General features: G+C 34.7%; 1 protein-coding gene and 1 pseudogene across 1 annotated transcript in view; both read right to left on the reverse strand.

The window, feature by feature from the left end:
• MAGI2 (membrane associated guanylate kinase, WW and PDZ domain containing 2) overlaps positions 1–27264 on the reverse strand; it is an 836940-nt gene that overhangs the window by 364341 nt on the left and 445335 nt on the right. Inside the window, exons 4-5 of the mRNA XM_045564147.1 lie at positions 19554–19764; positions 6757–6836 (exon numbers count right to left, since the gene is read on the reverse strand). Coding sequence (XP_045420103.1) covers positions 6757–6836; positions 19554–19764 — 291 coding nt within the window. The remainder of the gene's footprint in view (positions 1–6756; positions 6837–19553; positions 19765–27264) is intronic.
• On the reverse strand, positions 17465–17902 carry LOC123647570 (annotated as a pseudogene).

The following is a 27264-nucleotide window of genomic DNA, read 5'->3' on the forward strand; positions in this document are numbered from 1 at the left end:
CCCATAAAAATCTATATGTAAATGTTCATAGCAGTTTTATTTTTATTAACTAAAGACTGGATACAACCCAGAAGTTCTTTGATGGGTAAATGCTTAAACAGACTGTGCTGCATAAAGGCCATAGTGTACTGGTATAATATACAGCTATAAAAAGTAGAAAACTATTGAAACACACACCAGAATGTATTTCAATGGAATTATGTTGAGTGGAAAAAGCCAATCTCAAAAGGTTACATGCTGTATGATTTCATTTACATAACATTTTTGAAATACCAGAGTTATTTAAATGGAGAACAAATTAGTGGTTGTCAAGGGTTAGAGACGGGGCAGGTGGGGGAGATGGGAATTGCTAGGAAGGGGTAGCATAAGGGAGCCTTGTGGTGATAGAACAGTTCTGAATCGTGACTGTGGTCCCTACACATGCGATGTAATCACATGGCACTACAAACACATACACACAGGCACATACATAAATGAGTACTTGTATAACTGGCAAAATCTGAATAAGCTCTGTGTATTGTATCAATATCAGTTTCCTAGTTTTTATATTATAGTGTATTTAAGTAAGTTAACATTGAGGAGGCTTGTGAGGGGTGTCCAGAATCTCCCTGTATATTCCTTTGCAACAACCTATGAATTTATAATTATTTCAAGATAAACAAGTTTTTAAAAAGTCATATTTAAAACATTTTGAAATCATTCTGCTACTGTGCAGAGAAAACAGATTTGATGATGTTAAGATTATTTTAAAAGTTACATGCATTAAGGAGTAAGGACAAGATATAACTCATTCCTAAACATAAAGTAACTTGAGCAATCAAGAAACAAAGTCAGACAAAATTTTATAATCCTTATTTAGGTGTTACTTTATAGCTACAATAAATATTAACAGGTACAGGGTAAAATACATAAATAATTAGTACAGGAATGATATTTGAAATACTTAATTTTTGTGGCCTGGATATCAACCAATCCAGAATAGACACTAGGACCAATTAGAACAAATTCCAGCCATAGATAACCCAAATTTGGCACTCGTGCACAACAGTGGAATATCCATCCTATGTGATTTGTTTTGGATAAATTGCATTATTTCTTCCATAAAAGATTTATATTACTAAAATGTTGGCATTTCTGAGTATTCCTGAGCCATAAATACTGAAGAAGGCAGTTCATCTGCCACCATTCTCCCATCCTTCTCCCTCTGACATACCTGCCAAATCAAATGGCTTCTTCCTTTACATTGCAGGTGCAAGCCAACCCAACAGTACCCCTTTGGGATATGATATAAAGCCAAAAGAAAAGTTTGAAAATCTCATATGAGGGTAGAAAGTGCATGTACTCAACCCAGCACAAATAGTTATCATCTATGTGGAGTCAATGCATATGGTAGTAACTTCAGTCAAATCAGTGCTGCTACCACACGTAACCTGTAGTGATGTCAATGTTCCCAACTTACTACACTAAATTATCAATGTAGCAGAATGCATTTTTGAGCTCCAGATTTTCTAAACAATTCTAAGAATAATTACCAGTCAGCTAAAAGAGAATTAACTGCTTCTATTAAGATAGTTGACATTTCCTAATTTTGAAAAAGCTCTAAAATATCAATATAGAAACAAAATAACATTCAAATTAGTTAATAAAGATAGATGTTTAATATTCACATATAAATTATTATAATATTGAAGTTTTAGTAGTTGAATATTTAATACTGTTAAAATCTCTTTTAATGAATTCTTCCCAGTGGAGAAATTCCAAGGTGCTTTACAAACATAATCTTAGCTGGTTTATCAGATCAGAAAAAATAAATACTTAAAAGTAAAATTAATTTAGTAACACTTAATCTTCTTGAGAAATTAGGGTCACTAATTATCAAAATGAATTTAATGAGAAAACAGGCCAAAGCCCCTATTTAAGGGGAGATAAATTACATGGCCTAGAAACAGAATCTGAAGTAGAAACATAAAAGTATGCATCTCTTAATCTGCATGTCAGTTATATAAAACTCACTTAAGATATAAATGGAAACTAATTGTTTTTCTACTATTTTAGAGAGGCAACCTCCTCTTGAAAAAATTCCATTTAATAAATACTATAAAACATGGATTATGCTGTCTTTGTTCATGTGCATTTTGACACAATTTTTTAAAAAGATAGATTAAGTAATAGTTCAAAGCATTAGTTAATTCCAGTTGAAAGGCAGTTCTCATGCAGGTAAATGGGTTAAGATTATGTAATTTTTTTTTCTGTAGTAACATAAGAAAACTCACTTATAATTTATAGATATTAAATACAGAAATGAAGCCAACCAGTTCGTACAGATGCAATTACAACTTCATAAGAATTTAGAGACAGCTTAACACAATGAAGGGGGAACACCCCCCCAATACATTAATTAATATCAGGCTGGAATTAGCTAGATGAATAATTTTAGCCTGCATGGATTTGTTCATTTCCATCTCTCCGAGATACTCTAGACTACAGCAATTCAAAGCTCTTAAGGTAGGGCAACTATTCTGAATTTTTTCCTTCCTTGTTTTATGAGGGTAAATTGCCGGCTCAGAGTACTATCATACCTTGAGGAAAGGAAGTGAGCAGTTATTTAAAATTTACGGTGCAATAAACACTGTGCTTCCTGTATGTGAAGCTAAACCTGCAGGAAATAGGTAATAATTCCCATTTTCCAGTTAAGAAAACCTAGGTTCCCAGAAATTAAGAATCTTGTTCAAGAGCCACAGATCTGGGTTTGGAACAGAGTTTTGCCTGACTCCAAATCCTAGACAATTTTCCTCAACATAATAGTGTGGTCCTATTAGGTTTAAAAACATTTCAACTTTAAGAAAAGAATGGTCCTACCCCGCTTACTTCACTTTTGATATTAAGCTAACGCAGTGATTCTTGTGGGATGTGTCACCACAGGAAAGTCTGTGATTGGATATATCTCAGGAGAAATCCCATACCACAGATCCTGAGGAGGCAAATATGATGGTGTTTTATACACAGTTTAACCAACCTTGCATCCAAACTATTTAATAGTTAATTACTATTTCTGTGACATTTTCAAAAATACTACATTGGCTTGATAAACAGCACTCCCCCAAATACTAATATTAGAATCCAGTAGTAGGTGGAGACATTTTTCCTGCCATGTAGACTTGGTACTAAAACTCCAAAATGTACAGAGCTATGGCAAATGCATGGAACGCAATGACTTCAGTATTTTTAACTGTATTGTGAGAGAAGGAAGTTTGTTTTTACGTTTAGTAGCCGTATTATCCTTGAAATAAAACGGCAAAATGATTGCTTTAGTGTTTGTTTAATATGTATTTGTTCTGAGCCATCTGTGTTCCTTTTCTCCCTGCGTTACCATTGAGAAAACATTTGCTATTTTTTTCTCTAGTACAAGAATAGTATAAATGGATTGGTGTCTCCTCCCATCTCTCTTTCACTTGTCAGGAATCCTCTTATAATAGTTGACTAAGGAATTAACTTTATGCACCTATGTAAACAGATCTGAAGATGCAAACACTTACAGATACATACCTACATACACATACATATGTACTTATATATATTCATACACAGTATGTGTAGATATACAATATAAGATATAATCTTCAGTGATTAAAATATAAATTATGATAATAAAAAATTTGATATGCAGCCAAATAAAGTCTAAAATGTGCAAATTAAAAAATCATACCACTAAATTTCTGCTTCCAGATAGGCTGGAAAGAGTAGTTTATAACCCATGAGAAAACAGAAAATCTAGACAAAATGTAAAAAATAAGCAGTTTAAAGGGATCGGAGACCTGCTGAGGCAAAAAGGTCTAGAAGGTCTAAGATTCTCAAGCAAAGAGAACCCTAGAGAGGTGAGGGAAGAATTTGCAACTGATTTTGTTGATTCTGGGTTCTTGCAAGAGCCCAGACTTGGCCTGGGAAGAAGGCCATAGCTGGGCTTTAGAGAAACCAGCAGAGAGCTGAGGAGTCTTAAGGGATTGGAGTGACTAATATAGATGTGAGAGATCTCAAACATTTAGCCAATTATCTCCTGACACTTGTCAATTTCTGAAACTGCGGTATCTAGAGGCAAAAAGCTAAGCTAAAACTCCTGAAAAGCACCCCAGGTTTGGCAGTCCTGCAATCCTTAGAAGAAAAATATTAAAAATTATTGGCATTCAAGACCTGCCAAAAGAAAAGCCACAAAAGAACACAGTAGGTTAGGGTTTGTCCCATGGATCAAATGTAGCCCACACCTATTTTTGCATGGCCCACGAGCTAAGAAAAGTATATACATTTTTAAATGGTTGAGAAAAGAATCAAAAGAAGAATAACATTTTGTGATACGACAGTATATGAAACTCAAATTTTGGTCCCCATAAACAAAGCCTAACTTATCAGAACACATCCATGATTTTTGTGTATTGACCTAGGCTGTTTTGCACAATGAGTCGTTGCAGAGACTGGATGACCTGCAGAGCCTAAAATATTTATTACCTGGCCCTTCACCGAAAACGTTTGCCAACCTGCCCTGGGCTGTTAGTTGAAAACCCTGGTGGGCAAACATCCTAAGAACAGCGGTAAACCAGAAACAGACTGTATCTTACCAAAGCTCTTCCTAAACTTAAATTGGTTCAGCTCTGGATTGGATTAGGGTAATTAGCCTTCACTCTATCTGTTTAGCAGAGGAAGGGTAAATCTTTGCTGGAAAAAGATATTATCATCTGGAGCCTCTACAATTTTTTTTACTATACATTTTACATACATTCCAGCATTCAGAAAATTACTGCACTAAGTTTGTTTGGTCTGAGCTAAAGTATGATACATATAAAGAAGCCTGACTTAACTGGCAGCAATAGCAACCCATCAACATCCAACATTTTGCAAGTAATATTAATCTATGTTATTTAAAGAAAAGAAAAATAAAACATAAGTAACAATATTACCTAAAAGCACTTTTCTTGGCAAGAAAATGTAAAATGTTTCCAGAATAATAGAATTCTAACTAACTACATGTAAGTTTCCTTTGTAAAAAATTTCAGTAATATATGGAATAAAGCCTATGAATTATTTATTTTGCAGAAAATGAAAACAAATAGTAATTGACCAGTTATAAATCATTCTGAGCTAGAAACTGAATTCTAGGACTCATTTTTCACTGACATGTGGTTCAGAGGACACTGGCATCATATTTTAGACATCTACCATCCTGAGAAGACTGATAAAGTACAGATGTGGGAGAAATTGATAACACTAAACTATTATAATTATGCAACATGCTATGCCTGCATCTCTCCCAGGATTGTAAAATTTGACTTTAATAGCCTTTTATAATGAAAAGAACAACTCAAAGGAATAAGACAGCTGAGAAGTTCAATATGTCACAGAACTGTAAAATTTTTAAATTCATTTTAATTAGGATATACTAAGGTTTCACATCTGTGGCATAAGTAAATTGTAACTCCTACATATAACAGATCAGGTCATTTTAATTTTCAAACTATCGCAATTTGTAACACATGTCTTATTGGTGGCAATGAAATGTAACCTAATCATGAACAAAAGTCCAGGTCATGTAGTAATTTATGGGATTCAACCACACATCATTGTATCATTATACAAAAGGGATACAGATGGCTATGAATATAAAATTAAATATAGGTATTGATTTAAAACTGGATATGTGTGCATTTATATATGTTCATACAAATTGCAATCTCTAATTTTTAATTTAACTCAGTAGTATACCTAGCTTGTAACAGTTACCTTATAACATAAGATTGCATAATATTATCTGGATACTATCTGAGAAAGCAAGAATTACTATTAAAATGAAAGCATTTTAGAATTAGAGACTTTTTAAAACTTTTTTAAAGTTTAAATATTCTCTGTCACTTTCTTCACTTTTTAGAGCTCCTCAATGACAGTACCTCTGAACAGAGCTCTAACAATTTGATCACATAATGTGGTCAAATGATAAGTTATCAGGAGAGTATGTTATTTATCATTTTAGTTAAATTACAAATGCTGTTTTAAAATTAAACTCAGTATTTTTTAAAAATTACAAATACCATTAGTAACAGACGTCACCTATATAATTTACTAATTGCAAAATAAGGTTTACATTTATCTAGTTCTCAAAATTATTTAAAAAAATTCTTCCCATACATAAAAACAGTCCATTTATAAGCAAGTCAATATCATTATATTAAGAACTGCAAAATATTACAGATACTCTAAGACACTCATGCAATTAGTTATTTTATTTAAATGTTTGATTAAAGGAAAGTGTATATATATAAAGACATATATATATATCTTTATAAAACTGATTCCTTAATAACTGGCAGAATGCTATCCCTTTGAAAACAAATGTTATAGTTCCACAATTCTGTTTCTCTTATGCATCATATCTGATTCTAAATAAAAGATCAGAGTCCTCAGAAAGACATTTTGCAAGACACTTTGCAAAAAGTCCTTAGTAGGTGGTGGAAAGTCAGGCCAGGAGTCAAACAGAACCAACAGAGATGACAGAGATGTGATATTCAGCACATTCTCCTCAGAGAGAAAAAGCAAAACCACATGGCCCTGCTGAAATGCCGAGTTAATTCTCTCTCCTGTCTGAGCATTAAATATTACATCTTTAAAATTGTTTCAACTAGATTATTGCTTCTTTAAGTGAGACTCTCTTTTAAGAAACACAAACATTCTCAAAGTGCATTGCTGAAACACCATAAAAACTTAATAACCTACCATTTTCTTTGCACTCTTCTGGAGGTTTAGCCTTTTTCGCAAGTCGTGGATCCAGCCATGATGTTGTCTTTGTGTTATGGCTGAAAAGAAAAGAGATCACTCTGAACAGACACATACTAAAAGGAATCAACTTTATTCCTTAAGAAAAAAAAAAGCAGGGTTAGTCCAACAAAATTGCAATCGATACACTTAATTTGCTTACTGGTTCTAAGTAGCCCTGAAGGAGGTGTAAGAGTAATTGTGCAAGGCAGCTGTAAATTTGGCAACCTCAGCTCCCTGTCCTCAAAGCAGCTATTTTTATTAAAATCAACTAGAATGTTGCCAAGTTAACCTAATTGAAAATGCAGAACTCATCCAGAGCAAAAGGAATTTATTACAAATACAGGATTCTCCAGTTGGAAGAGCACAATCCACAGGCTCTGATAATGTTTTCTGAGTTTTGCAAAAGAGTTATTTTCATCTTAAACCTACCTTTTTCATAAACAGTTTTATTACTCTTTAACTATAGAGGTGGCAGAAGCAATACAAAAGTGATGCAAATTACAGCATGTTCTTGGGATTCTTACATTTTCTCAAAAAGTGATTAATAGCAATTTTATTAACTCACATTAACCTACCTTCCCTCTAAATACTTTCAACCCAGCGAGGAAGGTAGAAGATAAAAACATCTGCATTCTAATGTTTCTGGAATGGAATTTCCAGAAATTAATGACAAAATGAAATTTTTGTTTTGGAAAAAAATGTTTTCTGGCAAAAAGTCTTTTGCCAGAAATTTAAAAAGCAAATGAAAGATGTTTTTAGAGCAGTGTTTCTTAAAGTGGTCCTGGAATCACCTGAATTGGACTTATTAACAATGTATATTCTGGATTCTTGTAGAACTACTAAATCAGAATCTTTGAGGTGGGACTACAAAATCTCCATCATTGGCAAGCACTCCAGGTAATTCTTAGGCACATTATAATTCGAGAACCACTCAATGGCTCGTAGCTGCTCATTGGAGCTAAAATATTTACTGTGTACAGCTGTCTCAGGGGATCTCTTCTACCAATGGACAAATTATCAAGAATGTGACATTTGTGAGGGCTTCGGGAAAAGAATGAGCAAAGTCACAGGTGTGGGAAAGTGTAAGGTTTACACCGAGAATAGTTAGAAGGCCAATGAATGGAACATGAAGAGTAGAAAATACGTCGCAAATAAAAATTAGACTCAGATAATAGGAATACTTGAGCACAATTGTAAGGGGGTCAAAATGATAACGAGGATATAAATTTCACATGTATTCTCTTTCTTCAATGAAATTTAACTACATTTTATCATATCAGAGCCACAAATGTTAACTAGATAATCTGATAAACTGCTCTGTACATCAAAGGAAGGTTGGAAAGTTCACCCACGCAGTAGAGACTTCTAGAGATTAAGTTCCCTCCTAATAAAGGGGATTTCAAGTCAGAAAGGAGTCAAGTTGGGTGGTGAAAAGCTATTCCAGATTTTAAAGTACTTTTCAAATGGCATTTTCTGCATGATCATACCATCTGCCTACCTGTGGAGCCATATTTGATTTGAGAAATCTGACATTAAGACCCTTGGGTTATGAAGTTTCTGCTCCTGAAAAAGATTCCCTTTTATTTCTGACTTTTAAGGTGGGTAAAAGAGAAAGTACTCTCCATCACTTGCTTCAAATTTAAGAGCTCCTCAATGATAAATGCCTCCTCTGAACAAGGCTCTCATAATTTGATCAGACAAAGGCTGTGAATTTGATCAAATAATAAATCATTAGGAGAGCACGCCAGCTTCTATTTTCCCCCAGTTTGACCTTTGTAAAGTCTAACTGTGCTTCATTATCAAGTTTTAGAAGGATATAAAGTATTGCAGATACTTTTCATCTGGTTCCGGCCCTCATTTGAATGATGTCAATTTAATGTAGCCTTTTCCTCTGAACTGAAGACTCAAAGCTCATAGATGGGTTACGGAGATACCAAATCCAGGAAAGAAGCTGAGTTCAGGGTCAAGGAGCATCCGTTGAGCGTGACAACCACTAACCAATGTGGAACCAAATACAGAAGTAAGAAATGCCTGTTTCTGGCACGGGCACTGGATCTTTGGCTTGCCTAATCTGGCTCCATCTGAGTCACACAGGCACCATGTTCCTCTAGGGGCAAAATGTAGCCATAAAGGCATCGGTCTGAGAGCCTTTAGTGTACCAATAAAATGTGTGTACTGATCCAGAGAGATCTTGGACCACAGACAAGCTGGCTGATGGGTAGCCAAGATGAGGGTCTTGTGGGTGCATCTCAGGAGAAGAAGCCACAAGAGCAGCCACTAATCCACACTGCAGATCAGTGTCACCATGGGCACTGCAGGCTCAGGGAAGCTCACTGTGTGGCAAGCCCATCTTCTCACTCCCTTCCATCACCTGACACAAGGCCCATCTTGCCAAATCTGTCCTGAGCCACACCTTGGACTTCAATTTCTAAGTATCCTGATTGTGAGGGTAGTAGGGGCACTGGGTTCAGGGTTTGCTGCCCTCATTTTGAAAAGAAAAGTCACTTTAAATATGCTCTTTCTAGACAAGCCTCAGTTCAAAGTGTACGTGTGTATGTGTGTATGTCGATGTCTACGTTTCTATGAGGTAGGGGGAAATGTTAGGAGGTAGACAAGAAAAATAAATTTCCCTTCTTTCTGCCCTTGCCTGCTTCTTCCAAATCCCTTTCCCACTTTGGAGAAAAGTCATTTCTAGGTCCCTTAGACATATTCACAAAAGCAAACACAACCATGGAGAAGTATTAAGGGGCCATTACCAAGCTACTGCAGCGAGTCAAATTATCATTTCTATACCACTCCACCACAGGCCTCAAATACTGACTAATTTAGTAGAGAACTGTGAAGTTCCTGAGTTTATGTAAAGCATTTCATTACAGGATGATTTTTTTAGGTTGAACTAACATTAACGGTGTGTCACTTTAATACATTTTGACAGATTGAGTCTCTTATAGTTAACAGCAGTTTTAGTTGATCTTCAGAAATGATTCTGAAAGAAATGTGGGCAGTAGTTACCTCCAGTATTTGTCTTAAACATCACATGAAGATACAGCACAGTATTTTTCACTAGTGGCTCTCACTAGCCTTGTAATTTGCATGCTCCTCCAAAATGTCTCACAAAGGGGATATTTTTAATGCATTTGGGGGACAACAGACCAAGTGCTTTTCTGCTTCCCTTAAATTATATATTTTTAAGCCTTAATAATTCCATTTGAAAATAGGATTAAATGTTGGCCAGGAAACCATGAACAGAATGGGATCTTGAAGGGATTTTTCATATTCTGCATAATCACGTATGAGGAGGTGATTTCCTTTCACTTTCCTAACTAGGGTAGATTCAGATGCATGACATCGGTTTTCTGTATCTATCTAAGTTGTGTGTCACACAAATGCCAGGAAAAGAAAATGATAACACTATATAATCTTACATTTCAATTCACAGAGACACATACACATATGTAGGCTACATTTGCACAGAAATTTTTCTTATTCTAGCTGGGGAATGGAAAAAATATTTCCTACGAACTTTGAATCATAGTAATATACTGCTTTGTGTATTTCTATAGATAAAGCTAATGTGATGATCATGAAAAGTGAGAGATCAAGTGGAAAAAAAAAATCAGTAGCTATTTATTAAAAAATTCAAATGAAAACCTGAAACAATGGTTTATCATATGGGTACATCCAAAAGTCTTCTCTGATGTTTAAACTAAAAACTGGGTCTATTCGGAGGACTAAAATAAACCAGAAGTGAAATTTCATTCAACTCTGCAATTCTAGTTTAAATTCATGTCAGAATGGCCTTGAAGATATGTGATAGACTGACCTGCAATGAATCAAAAATTTCTGCACATTTTGTAAGCTTAACCTTTGCCAAACTGGCAAAAGCAGCAGGTTAAATAATACCTTATCTTCTGAGAAAACATTCTTCTCACACAGAACATGCTTCATTTCAACAAGAAAAGCTACTTACAGTGCAATATACCACTGCAAAGTCATTCTCACTATCTCACACATTTCTCAATTATCTACCGTGTCAGGGACTACAGCAGAAGTTTCACCTACATCACCTCATCTAATGCTAATGAACCTTTGTGGTCAAGTATTATTAACTCCATTTTACAGATGGAGAAACAAAGGTTGACAGAAGCTGTGTAACTTGACCAAAATTACATAGCTAGTATATGAAATGAAAATGCTAACATTAAACCCAGATATAGCTGATTTCCAAGTCCAAGGTTTTCTATGGTCTGAAACCTGAGGCACAATAAGCCTCACACTTTGCTTTTTATACCAAGGTGCTTTGTTTTCACTCCATCTGATGATAATCAAGGGTCTGTTTCCCAGCTCCTGCCAGTAGGTTAGAAATAGATCTTTACCTACTACATATGGATAGCAATCACACTTCGATTTCGTTGTAAGTGTTGAATGCTCTGCGTTTAGTAGGTATTGTATTAATTTGCATGTTTATAGAGATGAAAGAGAGCACTGCAATTCAGAAGGCATCAATGGAAAAATTTTCTCCATATAAACTTAAATTCTCTATTCAAATAACTTTCAAATGAAATTTTCTTCATTTAAATTTGAATATTTTTTCCAGAATAAAGTCTCTTTAAAAACCTGATTTATATAATCTATATAAGAATATTAGGTCTTAGAAGCCATACTAGAGAATTAGGTTAATAAAAGGCTATCAATGGATGGAGTATTTATTAGAAGCAAAAGTTAGAATTTCTTATAGATCATACCACACTCTATTTGCCTTCCATTTTTTTCATTCACCCTATTGTTTTTCCAGTCAGGATACAACCCCCTTTTCGGTTTCTCAGGTACACTTAACTGGATCCTCAAGGCTGACCCACTTCAAACCTAATTTTAAGACATGTTCTCCATTCCTTTCTCATTTCTTTCTGTTCCCTTTTCTTCTCTTCTTTCCTTCCTTTATGTTGCCCCCTGGATCAAAACAATGTTTTCACTACTATACAAATATTGGAAGTGTTTTCTTCCAGTAACTGAAATTTCGTTAGTGCAATAAAAAATCTTTACTAAATACACTTCTTTCCTGTGCTCCATTTTCTCTAAAAATAGTAAGAAACTTACAACAATGACAAATAAGTCCTTCTAAAAAGGCAATTCTGAATCTCAATCTTTAACTGATAGGTGCTATATTTTTCCTAGGAAATATTGTCAGAAGGATAAGAGATTAAATTCAACAACATTTGACAGCATAAAACATAAGTTTTTGAACAAGATAAACAAGGTACAGGTAAATATTTTGGAGCCAATAGAAAGTAAAAATTTACATGGGTGTTAAGGTTTCAGTGTTAGTAGTCATATAGGTTAGAAAACAGTAATAACAGATTTTTGACTATATTTTAGGTATTTTTTAACATAAACATTAATTTTTAAAGGTATATAGATTGATTGGATTTTATAGTACAGCCAGTAAAAACTTCAGAATGATTACATTATTTTCCAAAAGACTTTCTCTTCCTTCTATATCATCATTCTAAAAAGAAGAAATATTAAAAGCAATGATTGGATATACCTAATTGATGATTAGCAATGAAAACTTTTTCCTTCAAGACTCCATTCACCCAAAGTTTTACTATTTCTTCTATCTATTCAGAGGTAATTCACAAATAAAGCTATCGTCAATGACCCCTATAATGGTTATTTATTTCCTAAATAATATTAACACAATTTTTCTTAAGCATAAGAATATGTGAGTTTGCCATCGTATTACCTTTCATATGTTTAGAAAATATTTTTATAAGAAATTTTATTATAAATATTGTTTTAGATATTGTGGGTGTGTGTTGCAAACTGTTTTGTCTGAAACATTTATTTTCAGTCTGGGAATTACACCAGAATCTTGTGCAGGCACAAGAAAAAGAAAGCATGGAGAAAATGTTCAATATATCTATTGGTTTTTTAATACAAGTGACAGAAAGTAAGCCCAGACTAGATTTTGTGACTGGTAAAGATATGCCAAGTTTAGAATGAGAAAGTATATTTCTGGTGTTGCTGCATACCAAAAAACTGATTTTACATTTCTCTCCAATAAATTTCCTAAGTATTTTCTCTTCTATTTAATAAACAAAGTTTCATATTTGTTGGAAATAGTAACATGGTAATTGGTGATTTACTTAAAACTTAAGGAGCATAGGAATAGCAACACAAAAAGAAACATAGACTAACTGTGTGTTTAAAATTTAAAAGCAAATTCATATACATAAGCGCAGCTGGAACAAAATAAAAAAATAAAATAAAATAAAAGCAAATTCAGCCCTGACAAAGATTTGGAAGCCATGTATAGCCATGACATTTTTCACAGATGTGATTTTCAGTTTCAAAAGCCTGCATCTAAAAATCTATTATTTAAGATGACATAGTGTTCACTGCCATTCAGGAAGATGGTAGTAAACAAATAAGTTCTTGTTGTCATTTTGTTTTTTGCCAAAGCAATAGCAGTCTCTTTTGTGTCACTAACTAAACTGACTCTCAAACAAAGAAGTAATTTAATGGGATTCCCAAAGCATGTCAATCCAGATTAACCCTGTGGCAACTCTTCTTTATGGAAGGTTTAGTCTCTGAAATAGTGAATTGCTGGCCAAGAAACTTATAAAACAAATACTATTTGTAATATAAAAGTTTACTTTTTTTCAGCCAATGTTTGTTTCTATATTGGAGGCAGTATGGGATAATAGGAATGGCTCTGGAGGGTGAAAAAGCTATGTGGCCTTGGGAATGTTAATTTGTCCAGGGGTGCCTCAGAACCTTATCATAAAATGGGGATAAATCAAGCACTTTATAGAGTGGTTATAATGCTATATGTGTAAGGTAGGCACCATAGCAAATTGATTAAGAACCAGGATTCTAGAGACAGACTACATCCCATGAAAGTATGAATCTTGTCAGTTTTTTTGACCACTGTATTCCCAGGGTTTAAAATAGTTCCTAGCACATAGTATATGCCCAATACACCTCTGTTGAATAAATATAATCAAAGAATCCTGGCTCTGTCACTTCTTGGTTATATGTCTTCTTGGTAAGTAGTTACTTACTTCTATAAGCCTCACTTTCATAAAGTGAGGATTAAATGAACAGAGTGTGAGTGATTAACATATTAGCTGTTATTGTTAAGCTAATCTGAACATAGCCTGAAAAAAGTTGGCACTCCATATATGATAATTCATTTGAATTTAATATTCTCATTTGAATTTACAATTAAGATACTATTTTAGAATATTAAGATAATGCTATATGTCAAAAAACCACTGATTTAACACAATATTATGCCTTTTGAAAATTACAAAATATAAGACACTATTACTGTTGTAAAGCATATTTGGAAGAGTACATTCATTCAAAATTTAAAAGGATGTTCTTTAAAAGTACTTTCTCATATATTCATCTTTTCCCATTAAATATCATTACAAATGATAAAAGAAATCCACCTTTTTCATGCATCAAAGAAAGCAGTGTGAAGAGTGTCGGAAACATATTTGGCCCACTAGGTCACCAGTGTTGTTGAGAACTACAGGAGAAAATCTCACCTTTCAAATGCAGGACGCCCCAGGATTGAGCCATATGAACTACTTTGCAATACTGAATAAAAATATTCAATTTGTCTTGTTACCATAATTCAAAACCTATAATACATAGGTTTCTACATATATATGTCCCTTAAAATATACATTTAAAGGTAATGTTTCAGTGTAGAGTTCCCCTCTTCTATTTAGAAATAAATATTTTTATATATATACATATTTTTTAAATTTTATACACAGAACCAAAGGGTCCTTCTTTGTTTCATTTATTTTGTGTTTTATCATGATCTTCATTTCACAGGAGACAGAATTCAGTAAAGTTTAATGAGAGGGTGCGACCTGCAGGGCAGACTTACATTACTCTACGTGGCTCCCAGGATATCTGCGCCAGAGGAAAGTTTTCACTGCTGGTAGCCCTCTTCCCTCACAAATATCTCTATTTTGCCTGTCTTTTACTTTATCTTCCGGTTTACCTTCTTCTTATGTTACTCTACTTTTCTTCTTTTTAAAAAAAAAAACATTTTTACCTATGTATTTTTAATCGATAATAAAAATCATATGTATTATATTCTTGAAAATTGCTAAAAGAGATTTTAAGTGTTCTCACCACAAAAAGAATGGCAAGTATGTGAGGAAATACATGTGTTAATTAGCTCAGTTTATCCATATTCTACCTTTTCTTTTTATTGTGCTTTCTGTTATCATGACTTTGCTTCAGGACCGCCTCTGGGACACAGCATGGCTTCATCCCTAAGACGGTCCTTATTGCCAGACCTGCCCCCTCCCCTGTCACTGTCTCCTGCTCTACAAGAGCTGCCTCCAAGGGCCACGCAGAGTGTAGAGTTTATTCATGTAAGAATTCCTTGTGTTAGCAATAGCAAAGGTACTCACAGATCAGTGACAGGGTGGAAAGGTTTACTTTGTCAAATGTAGTTAGGACAGGAAGGGGCATTCCAGAGCAAAGAGTGAAAGCAGATTAGGAGAAAATCAGTAAAAACTGAGGAAAAAGTAAACTGCAGTGAACTGTAGGCAGAGGGAAAGGAAACTGCAGCACCAGTGGAGATGGCGTGGACATCAGGGACCAAACAAAAAAGACACTGATCCACTCCCTGCTCCATGTTACCTGAACTCGTCACACTGAGTCTTGAGATTCAAAGACAACCTTTTCAGATACAGAAAGACAAAGTGCAAACTGGTCCGGTATAACTGTGGGATGGGGGATGCCTCCATTCTGCGGAGGAACCCTAAGTTGGCAGTCCCACACTGCCTTCGCTGTGGCCGGCTACATTAATCGCCTTCCCAACACAGTCGCCTCCGTCCTGACTCCAGGCTCTTTCATTCTCCTTAACCTCTGGATGAGTCTCCCTCAGCATCAGCTTTCTCGCCACAGATGAAATTGTCTCTTCCATTTTGTTTTAATTTTCCACTTCAATCCATCTCTTGTTCCTAATACTGGCCATTGATCCTTCCCTCCAGCATTAGGAAGAAGATTAAAAAACAAACAAAAAAACCCAAAACCAACAACAAAAATAATGCCAATCCTTTGCTTGCCTTTCAAAAGCACTATTGATCTAGCAAAACAGAAACTAAGAGTTATTTCCTAGGATTTACCAACTAATACATACTTCTCTAGTAAGGGTCAGGGGTCTTCTCACCATCCCCAGCACACACAGGAACTGGGTCTTTGTAATGAAGGTTCCTATACCTGGAATGCTCTATCTACATATTATTAACTTTTCAAGTCCCTTCCTATGATGTGTCTTTTTATATCTTAAGTCTATTCTAAGCTTATCCTTCTCTGAATAGTATCACAAAATTCAGAAATTGCTCACTAATTGTTGATAACTATTTGCCTCTCTTCCCTGAGTTGGCAACAAGTTTGAAAGCAGGGACAAAATCTCACAAATCTTTGAAAGCCCACACTGGCAGGCTGATTAGAGTAATAGAATCATTTTGTTCAATTCTCTCAAGCCTGGATAAAGCCTCATTATTTACTATATTCCTGGAGCACAATTCCTGTCTTCCAAAGTCCCTTTGCTTCACAACCCCAAACCTGACACAGCTAAAAGAGGAAAGTTTATTTTATAATCACAAAAAAAGAAGTTTTTTATAATTGCATTATTGGAAACATTGTAAGGGAATAGTTCTTCTTTAATCAATTTGTCATGTTGAATTATTTTCATATAGCCTTACTCCTCCTCTATTATATAATAAAAATGTATATATCATCGGTTTGCTTGTTCTGAACATCAATTGTTCTAAACATCAATTTGTGACCTCACAAATTGATTTGTATTTTGACTTCTGATTTGCAATGATGTCATACTATCCACCTTAATATCAAAACTATGTTTCTAGATATAAGTACTATTGAGGATTTTTCGGTTAGTCACCACATTAAGACTAACTTTAATCTCAAAATCACATATTCATAAACCTATTTCCTTTTTGCTGACTTCACTTAAACTTAAATGCATGGTTTGTTAAACAAAGACTACAAATATCTACCATGCCTATTATATGTAACACACAGGAACAGCTTTTAACAGAAACTCATGAACCTCCCAACATTTTTAATTATAAATACAGGTATCAAAATAATCTTGAATACATTTTGGATACTACTAGTAGTCAGCACCCACAATGCTTCAAAAATTAACACAATTTGTGACAATATTCATTGTACCTGCTCACTTTAAACAATTTCAACTGCACCTCTTTCACTAAGCAAGTCGGACAAAGCATGCCATTTCTGTTTTTCCTTCTTGAGACTTTTACTTTTCAGAAACACACTTGCTTCCCCTGCCCTCTGACACATCTTTTCACTCTTTCATCTTGTAAACCTGCATTCTATTTTGAGTCTTCCAGGTTTATGTTTAAATGACAGTGCCTTAACAAGAGAAAAAAACAATTGTGTTCCATTTTTCTTCCTGTTATCTGAAAACATAATGAGTGTACATATATTAAATATCTTCTTACAAATGTCCAGGTTATGTTTACCAGGTGGAATTCTTTTACTTAATGTGTGGATATTTTGCATTGTGATATTTAATCAAGACATTAACATGAGTGAGTAAAAGGTGTTTGATTTAAGGTAAGTTTGAGATCCACTAAAATTAATTATTATATGTTTGTCCTTCTGGTGGCTATGGAAGCTTCATATTTTCTTTGAACATTGTTAGATGTCTTAGCTCTTGAAGTACAACTTTAATGCTATATGAATTTTGCCATTTTTCTAACACTGGGTATGCTCTGTGCATCCATCATCCCACTGGAATTATTTATTCCAGTTATATTAACTTTTGTTATAAATCTAACTGACGGAGGAGCTTCTGGGTATTTAGGTCTACATTCTAATTTCAGGCTATCTGTTCTGTTTTCATAATTTGTCCTTGGTGGCCCAGTAATCGTGCCTGACCACTTTGTAAGTGTCATTGTCATATCTTCATTGTCTTTAAGTCCCCGGCTAACAGTACTACTCCTTTTTGTCCTTCTTTAAGTTCTTCCAATAAGTGAAAATTACAAGGAAATTTAACTCCTGTGGAGACCCCCATCTTCTTCTGCAGCTTGATGTACCCCTGTCACATTTTAAAATATTATATTTGACCTTCTCTTTTCCAATTAATTAATAAAATATATCTCAGGGTAATTGATTATGGCAATAAGAAATAATGCAAGAGATTCTTATTCTTTTTTTAAAACTAGAATATTTGCAAAACGAGGAATGCTGGTGATTCATTTTCTGCAAAACACTGCATTTCTCGTCCATGTTGGCGTCAAGCAGAGCACCAAGTAATTACCTGATTATGTAGTCCCTTGGTCACATGTATCAAAGTTTCTAACTTCACGTGAGAATTAAATATTGGTATGTGGTAACATTTCAATTTCCCAACTGAATTCTGCCTATGGAGATCTAAGCCATAAATCACTCCAGGTTGGGAAAGACAATCTAATTTTAATATATTTTTTTAAATAATCAGAGTTTATATATTTGTACCCACTGTCAACACTGAGAGCTTCAGGTCCTATTATTTTTGCTCTTTGAGGCTTATACAACTTTGAGAGGATAAGTGTTACTCATTTACAATACTTCAGCTTTTGTTCTTTCTAATGAATATTTTGGTTTTCTTACATACAGCAACAATTTAGTTTTGGCCAGGCGTGGTGGCTCACACCTGTAATCCTAGCACTCTGGGAGGCCAAGGTGGGAGGATAGCTAGAGCTCAGGAGTTCGAGAACAGCCTGAGCAAAAGTGAGATCCCATCTCTACTAAAAGTAGAAAAATTAGCCCAGTGTGGTGATGCATGCCTGTGGTCTCAGCTACTGAGGAGGCTGAGGCAGGAGGATTGCTTAAGCCCAGGAGTTTGAGGTTGCTGTGAGCTAGGCTGATGCCACGGCACCAATCACCTGGGCAACAGAGTAAGACTCTGTCTCAAAAAAAAAAAAAAACAAACACAATTTAGTTTAATGCTAAAATCTTCAACTTTGGAGTTCCTTTAAATAACTTGTTCTACTCCTAGAAGATAAAGAAATATACAAAAATATATTTTGAAAAATTATCCTAAAAGAAAGAAAAGATTAGGTTGAGTATTACCAAGAAGTTCAGGATTTACATTTCAGTTTCCTTGGCAAGTCATGAAAATGGTAAGCAAAAGATAAGCAATGAATAGAATATATTTAGTAAAATTAATTATGATGAACTATAAAAACAAATTATTTTATTGGGTAAAATGCTTAAACCTTTTTTTTTTGTTATCAGCAAATATTTTTCTTTAAATAGCTGCATCTGATTAAACTCCTGAACATGATGGTGGACATTTCTGGCAATCTAACTTAAACAACAAGAAAAAAAACACCTCATTTGGTCTACATGGGGGCCCTTGGAAGAGTTGAAAAAGCATTTTCCCATGATATCTAGACTATTTATAATTCAATAATAATATCAAATTGAGATTTGCCTTTTAAAGTCATGATTGTAACAGATTTTAGGCTGGAATTCTTTAATTCATTCTTTCGTTTATAGCTGTATTCTAGGATCCTTGACTGTGTTAAAGCACTATGCCCCATTATTCTCTCACAGAGAAGGAGTGATTACCAGAAACAACAGAATTCCATATTTTCTTTTGACCACATCTACCCTTGCTATATCATTTATATTCTGCTATGATCTTTATTGCAATGTACAAAGAAATGTGTGAAACTCACTCAATGAAGTAGACTTCACCCTTCTCTGTATAGGCCATTTCCCAGTTATCAGGCAATGGGTCTGATTCCTCACTGTCTTCAGGTTTAGTTGGCTTTATGTCATCCATCTGCTCCTTCAACTCCTCGGGCTGACTGTACACTGGTGCAGGATAAGGCTGGGAGGGTGTGTCCCCTGAGGCACCTGCAGTCTTATCTTCATGTTCACTGGATTCTATAAAAGAAGAAGAGCAGGTGGTTAGTCACTTCCAGCCATGGCAACTCAGTGAATGTGGAGTATGCTGCACCAGGGAATAAGCTCTATGAAGGCTAACAGGAAATATTTTTTTCAAAGCATAATTGCAAACAGCTCTGAAAACTATCACCAGGCCTATTTGAGTTCTCCTTTCACTCAACATTCTTGTCTATCCTTCAACTAATTACTGTTGTTTACTGAATTGGAGATTTAAAGGATAAAACATAAGGACCATTTAACAATATGGGTGTGGTAAACAGAGTAATGGCCCCTAAAAATGTTCATGCCCTAATGCCTAAAACATGTGACTGTCATCTTACATGGCAAAAGAAGATTTAAAGATGAGATAAAGAAGGACTTTGGGATGGAAGAATTATCTTTGATTATTCAAGTGGGTTCACCTGGAGGAATATGATTAAATATAATCACAAGGGTCCTTAAAAGTGGAAAAGTTAGGCAAAAAAAGAGGGTGAGAGGGAGATGTGACTACTAAAGAATGACCCACTAGATATAAAATTGCTGGCTTTGAAGATAGAAAAAGGGGACCATAAGCCTAGGGGTGTGGGTGGCCTCTAGAAGCTGGAAAGGTCAAGGAAATGGATTCTTCCCAACAGACTCCAAACGAGTCTCTCAACACCATGATTTTAGGCTACTGAGACTCATGTCAAACTTGTAACCTACAGAACTGTAAGATAATACATTTGCATTGTTATATGCCACTAAGTTTGTGGCAATTTGATATAGCAATAAAAAACTAACACAGTAGTACCCCCCCTTATCCTTGGTTTTACATCTGTGGTTTCAGTTACTCATGGTCAACTGTGGTCCAAAAATAGGTGATTATAGTACAATAAGATATTTAGAGAGAGGGAGACAGTGAGTGAGCACATTCATATAACTTTCATTACAGGGTATTGTTATAATTGTGTCACTTTATTATCCATTATTGTTAATCTCTTAATTATTTAGGAATTTAATGTTATCATAGGCATGTATGTGTACTATACATAGGATTCAGTTCTATCCAAGGTTTCAGGCATCCACTGGATTAGGCAAGGCTTTATAAGGCATACTCAGGATTTGGGAGTGCATCCTGAGAGCAATGAAAAGGTACTGATGAGTCTTACTCAAGAGGACGACAAAATTAGATTTTCATTTTCCACAAAGATCCCCTTAACTATTCTGGGGATTTAAGGGTGGCAAGAATAGATGATTATAGGCCACTGGGAAGCTATTTTTATGCTCCAGACAAGAGATGGTAATGACATAGGGATGGAAAGAAGATTGACAAAGTATTTAGAGGGTAGATTTTATATGTTTTTCACAAAAACTAGACAGATATGGAAAAAGGAGAAGTCATGGTAAACCTGAGAGATGGTGGGTGGCAAAGCTATTCACTGAGACAGGAAACACAGAGGGGGAGGACTCTGTGGGGCAGAGGAGGCTGTGGGTATGGTCTCGGGCACACTGAGTTAGAGGTCCATGCCAAACTTACAATGCAGATGTCAGCTCAAAGAGTTCCTAGCTGCAGAAAACCAGCTTGAATGACAACAGCATATGGCTAGATTGTATTACAATTTTCAGCTGTGAGTAAATGAAATTGCCAAGAGAGACAGTGTGAGAAGTGGGAACAAGAATCCCTAGAGCAGCTGTCTGAGGCACTCCAACACATAACGGTCACTGAGAGAAAGAACTGGTGAAAGGAGATGAGGAAAGAGCAGCCATGGAAGTAACAGGAAAATAAGTAGACCTTCATGTCAAAAAAGCCAACCAAAGGGCCAAGAGGAGGAGACATTTAACTGTGGTCACTGCAAGTTACTGTTTCATGCTACATTGTATTTGTTTCCCTGCTTAATAAGGAAAACAGAAGTTAACTTTGCTGCATTTTGGATAATATGATTATGTCTTTCTTCAGTATGTGGCTTAAATTTTTTAAAAATCAGATATATTGGGACATTGTATTAGTAGTTATGAAATTACCCATCAAGAACAGAAAAGATTTTTAAAATAAAGGGAGGGAAAGAATCAGATCTGACATGCCAACCAGGGGTGCTTCTGTCAGCCATTCCTATTGGTACTCCCAACCCCATGGAGTTGGGTTTGAAATATATGTGGGCAAACATGCCCTTACGCACATCTTGTATATGTCAGATCTGTGCTTTGAGAAACTCTGGACTATTTAAATTCTAAGGAAAGGAGCCAAATAACATATGCATGTTTTACTTTTATAGCGGTGTGAAGCTATTTTTTGATTAGGAGGTGGCCAAGTAAAATTGTCCTTTTTGACTTCTAAGGTGAATTTCTCCGTATGATTTTATTGTTGAGCCTAAAAATAAACTTTCTTGGATATGCAAAATGTAATTTTTCCATAAGATGCTTGCTGCTGAAGTAAACAGACTTTATCAAACACTGGTACTTTTTGAGCATTCTACATTGCATTTCTATGTCACCTGGATGTCTTGCAAACCAGACCAAGGATTGTTTTTCACTAACAGTAGAAACAAGAAATATTTCAATAAAGAAGGAACATATGTTCTTAAAAAATGGTAATGATTAAAAAATTTTCCCTGGGACCACGACTTTTAAATTTCTTGGAAATTCTATAGAAACACTGAGGCACAAAACAGACATTTATAATATACAGTCTTACAAGCAATGACCTATAAAAACCATATTTTACATATACTTTTACTGTTGTGAAGAAGAAAGAAATATAATTCCTTTCATCTTGCCTACCCTAAGGGTTTTGTTGACTTTAGTAAATGTGATTTCTTTCTTTCTATAAGAAATTCAGAAGAGCTTGAAGATCTGTACATAGTACAGGAACTGAAAGGCATTTAACTGGGAGACAGTAAATGTATGCATTTTTGCATTCAGTTCAATCCTTATAAATTCTATTGTTCAAAACCTTATATCTAAGGTTTTGGTATTACAAAAATATGCATAGTAGCCATTCCATTTGCTTTCATGTTTATTGCCCTACTGGTATCTAAAACATTGCCTTTTGAGTGCAAGACCGAGGATAAATTAGAATGCCATGGTTTTGAATCTCCCCGCCCAGTTTCACTAAAGAACAACGAGACATACAGAAGAAGCAGAACAAAGAAGGAAGTCTACAGCAATAAACGCCTATATAGAAAAAGTAGAAAGACTTCAAATTAACAACCTAATCATGTACCTTAAGGAACTAGAAAAGCGAGAACAAACCAAACCTAAAATTAGAAGAAAAGAAATGATAAATATCAGAGCAGAAATAAATGAGACTAAAAAATACAGAAGATCAATAAAAAGTTGTTTTTTATTAAAAAAATAAAAAAAATCAGCAAACCAAGATATGAAGATAAAACCATTTCACGCAGAATATCTATTTTGCATCTTATCTGTATTCCTATTTGACACTGTTTATGTATATAGTTAATGTGTAGCTTTCTGTAACTAACACCCTTGGAAATGATGGAAAACAATGAAGGATTTGTTTTTAAGCTAGATAGAAAATTTTTGATTTAGTTCTTTGAACTGTCATAAAATGTGAATTTCCAAAATTTATCTTACCCTGTGAGAGAGCTCTGTGATTTGTATTTCTAATGGTTATGTGACAAATTTTAATAAATCCAATATTTTTTTTCCTTGTCTTCATATTATATTTCTTTGGAAGTAAGGATGGATAGAGGACATTTAAGCTGAGAGAAAAAAGGATTGAGGAACATATTTGTAGTTGATAAGGACAGAGAATATAAATAATTTGAGATTTTTCAAATTTTTACTTTTCTTTTAGCAATTCTCAGACAGCAACAAACACTCTCCACAAGAAGCAGCAGAACATAACTGCTATAGCTGGTGTTTGAATCTGTCTTTTAAAGCAGGATGTTGAGCTAGTTATTATATTTAATCACTCTATGCATGCGTCAATTTTTTAAACTGTATGATGGGGATAATAACATTACCTACATATAAGGATAAGATGAGACATGTATATAAAGTGCTAAGAACAGTAAACTACTAGAATATAGTAGGTGTTCAGTAAATGCCATATATTATTACCCTTGAGTTCTACTACTTAGAACACCAGATAAATTAAGTAGTTAAATCATTCAAGCAATCCAAATGATTTCTGTCTACAAAAACAAGTATGGTCAATTTTCTATATGTTTTAGGATACTATGCATTTTGGAAAAATAATACAAATATGAAAAAGGATACATACAAGGTAATATTCTTCTTTAAAAGGTACTTGCATAGACTAAGCTGTTCTTCCTCAATTGAGATAAGTGATGAGGTTAAGAAATTTAAAGGAAGAAAAATAATCCTCAGAAACCACACATTCTTTTCCAAGTTCTCTATTATTTCCTCTAGAGTTCTGCATTTTCTTTTGCTGGGCACCAGGGACTGCTACTGAGCTATGAACTTGGCATCACCTTGGCACCTTTGAGAACACTGTTTTAAACCAGAATCGGAGGTACAGATCCCCAATTTCATATTGCCCAAGGCTTAGTCTCCTCCTATACCCCTGGGGAAACTCTGACTTTCAAGTCTGCTTATAACTGATTGCTCCCCACTCTGGTTTCTACTCATTTGTGGTAGTGGCCACAGTGGTGGATGTGGTGGGGTTTAGTGATTTCTCCACATTTTCTTGCAAACCCAACAAGCCCATAAAAAAGTATGTTCTCTATATTGAGCCAAGGTTTTATTGTATTGTGGTGGGAAGACTGTTCATGACACTGCTAGAAGCTGAAGTTCTTAGAATTGGAATCATAGGCTCTTATAAATTAATTAACACTTCAGGGCTGACTCTCGGAGAAGAGAAAAACATCATTGTAGTTGATTTTTGTAAGAAATTGTGATTACTGAGTATTTATCTTATTTCTAATTTCATTATTTGTAAACTAATATAATTGACTTTTGATCATGGTCATACTGTAGATTCTATCCTGTAGTGAAAAGTTTAGGACATTCCATCTTCAGAAAGGGAGTAGTCATGTAGTGGCCACCTGCATTCTACAGCACCAGTTGATCAAAAGAAGTCAAGATTGTAGATTATTGCTCAAAGAGTGTTCTTATCAATTTTCCTTACTTTTCCTAAACCTTCTAAAATGAGAAGAGGAATTATATATGGGTGCTAAAATGCTTGCACACTGTATAATGAGCGAATTACCACTCATCATCTAAAAAAATAATTACTTTTGTTGATGTAGTAAAGCATGTACATGGTACAAAATCCAAAAGTACAGAGAGGAAAAACAGTACAAACAGGTTTCCCTCCGGCTGCTACTCCCAGTACTACAGCAAGACAGTTAATAAAGCTGATTCTGTTTTTGGTCCTTTAAAGTTGCTTCTATGCAAATTGATAACTGACTTTTAGTCAGTGGTTTTTGGCCCTTTAGTGTTCCTGAAGTATTTTTAAGTCCTAAAAAGAAATCATTATACAATCTTATTATGTATGAGAATGAGGAGGGATGGTGTTTAAACTCTATGGAAAAAATAAATATAAAATATTTTTTGAGATGTTAACAAATATTTTCCTTTATTATTTGAGGCCAAGAAGGAAACAGAAGTATAGAATGAACTGTTAGAATTAGGGAAAGTTAGTGTAATGGTTAAATATGACTTTTGAGATGATATATAAATTGAGGAAGCAGAAATCCCCAATCCTATAAAGAAATGATTTATGTATGTAATATTTATAAGTATATTGGACCTCATCTATTTGGGGGCTAGGTAGGAAAATGTGAATTACTGACAATGCATACATACTCAATGCCTCAAAATTATTTTTCCTCTATATTTAAAACCCACAGTTGTTTACACATTGTTTGGAGCACTAAAAGAACAATGTGGAAAATGAAAATATAAAACTCAAGGTCTGTGAGTGGAAGATGACTAGAAAAAATATTTCCTGAGATGCAAAAAAATATTTTGGAAAGAATCACTAGAAAGATTAGCAGAGGGAATTATTTTCAATTAATAGGGGAGAAGAGCTGCCTTAATTAGTATATTTTCTTCCTTCAGCAATACTTAATTCTTAACACTTTACTATAAGTAGACTAGAATAATGGTAATGAAACTAATCTCCATAGCTCTAAATTGCATATGCTCTATGATTCTCATAATGTATGAATTTTAAAGATATTTATCATATATGAATAAGTTCCCCAAATCCTCAACAAACTTTGGGGTGAGAGAAATTGATACAAATGTTGAAATATTCAAAGACCGTAGCAAAGTATGAAATAAAATATAGGATGTGCAACACATACAGTATTTCCTAGAGCTTGCCTTCAAAATTCTGAAAAAAAAAAATATCAGGAGACTAGTACTATATAAAACCTAACCTCACTTTCTGAAGTTTCAGGAATGTCGAAGGGGTCAAAAGATAAAATGAGGAAGACTTTATTTAATCTTGGTCTTGATAATTCAAGTGTTATTCTTTTTAGCCAAATTAGAGTCAAGGTCTTTTCTTTATGAGAGAAGAAATCACATAGGAGGAAAAACATCAGGGTGCTGTTCCCAGTGATGGAGCCATGTAGAAGGAATGGGTGCTCAGAGAGACCTTAGCCAGAGACCTTCCCTCTTTGGCGAGAAAGGCCAGCTTTCTGCCAGAAATAACTAGAGCCATCACTGACAATAAAGCAGCTGGGATTTCACACCAAGAATTATAACCACTTCTCTGAGGAGAAATATGAGATAAGAAACATAGGGACACAGGTGAAAATCAGACTGAGAGCAAAGAGATGATTATGATAAGAAAAAAGCTTAGGCTCTAAGAATGCCTGGAGAACATAAAAGAAACTCAAAACATTTCAACTATTTCACAGGTTTTAGGTGCTGTACAAACCTGAGGTGTTACCCTGGTTGTTCTTGTTCTGCATTCCTCACTCATGAATCAAATCTCTCTCACACACAAGTTGTACAAACTCTCAGAGAAGTAGAAAAACATTCTCCACAGAGTGCAAGCTCCCCAAAATGGTGAATCAGTTTGAGGGCACGAAGAGGTTCACATAAATGCATCATGTTTCGTTTAATTGAAAAGTTGAGTGTGCCTTGATTTAAAATGACACTCCTGAAACTAGTCATGATTTTATTTTTTTAAAATGGTGTATTTAAAATTACTACTATAGTTCATAACTACAAGCTATAAAGTGGTCATAGGGTTACTTTTGTAATCACACCTACTCAGGGCATTTTACAATTAGAGCAGTTTTAACTTTCAAAAAATTCTCTTAAGAAAAGATGGAATGCCCCTCATTTATAAATGGAATATCTAATTTTAGAAGATTAGTTTAAAATAGCCCCAGAAATTTTCCCATCCAATGGAGAAATAAAACCCAGTACTGTATTTAGGAATAAGATCATAAAATTAAGCCTCCTAAAAAAAAAAAAAAAGATAAATATCTGAGTGGATACACAAATCACAGTCTCTGTGAACCCACACAAAAATAAGCAGGGCATAGGCATTGGGGTGGTTTCAGAGTGGGGTATTAT

This window comes from Lemur catta, chromosome 11 (assembly GCF_020740605.2).
Source record: "Lemur catta isolate mLemCat1 chromosome 11, mLemCat1.pri, whole genome shotgun sequence".
In the NCBI taxonomy this organism is placed as follows: Eukaryota; Metazoa; Chordata; class Mammalia; order Primates; family Lemuridae; genus Lemur; species Lemur catta.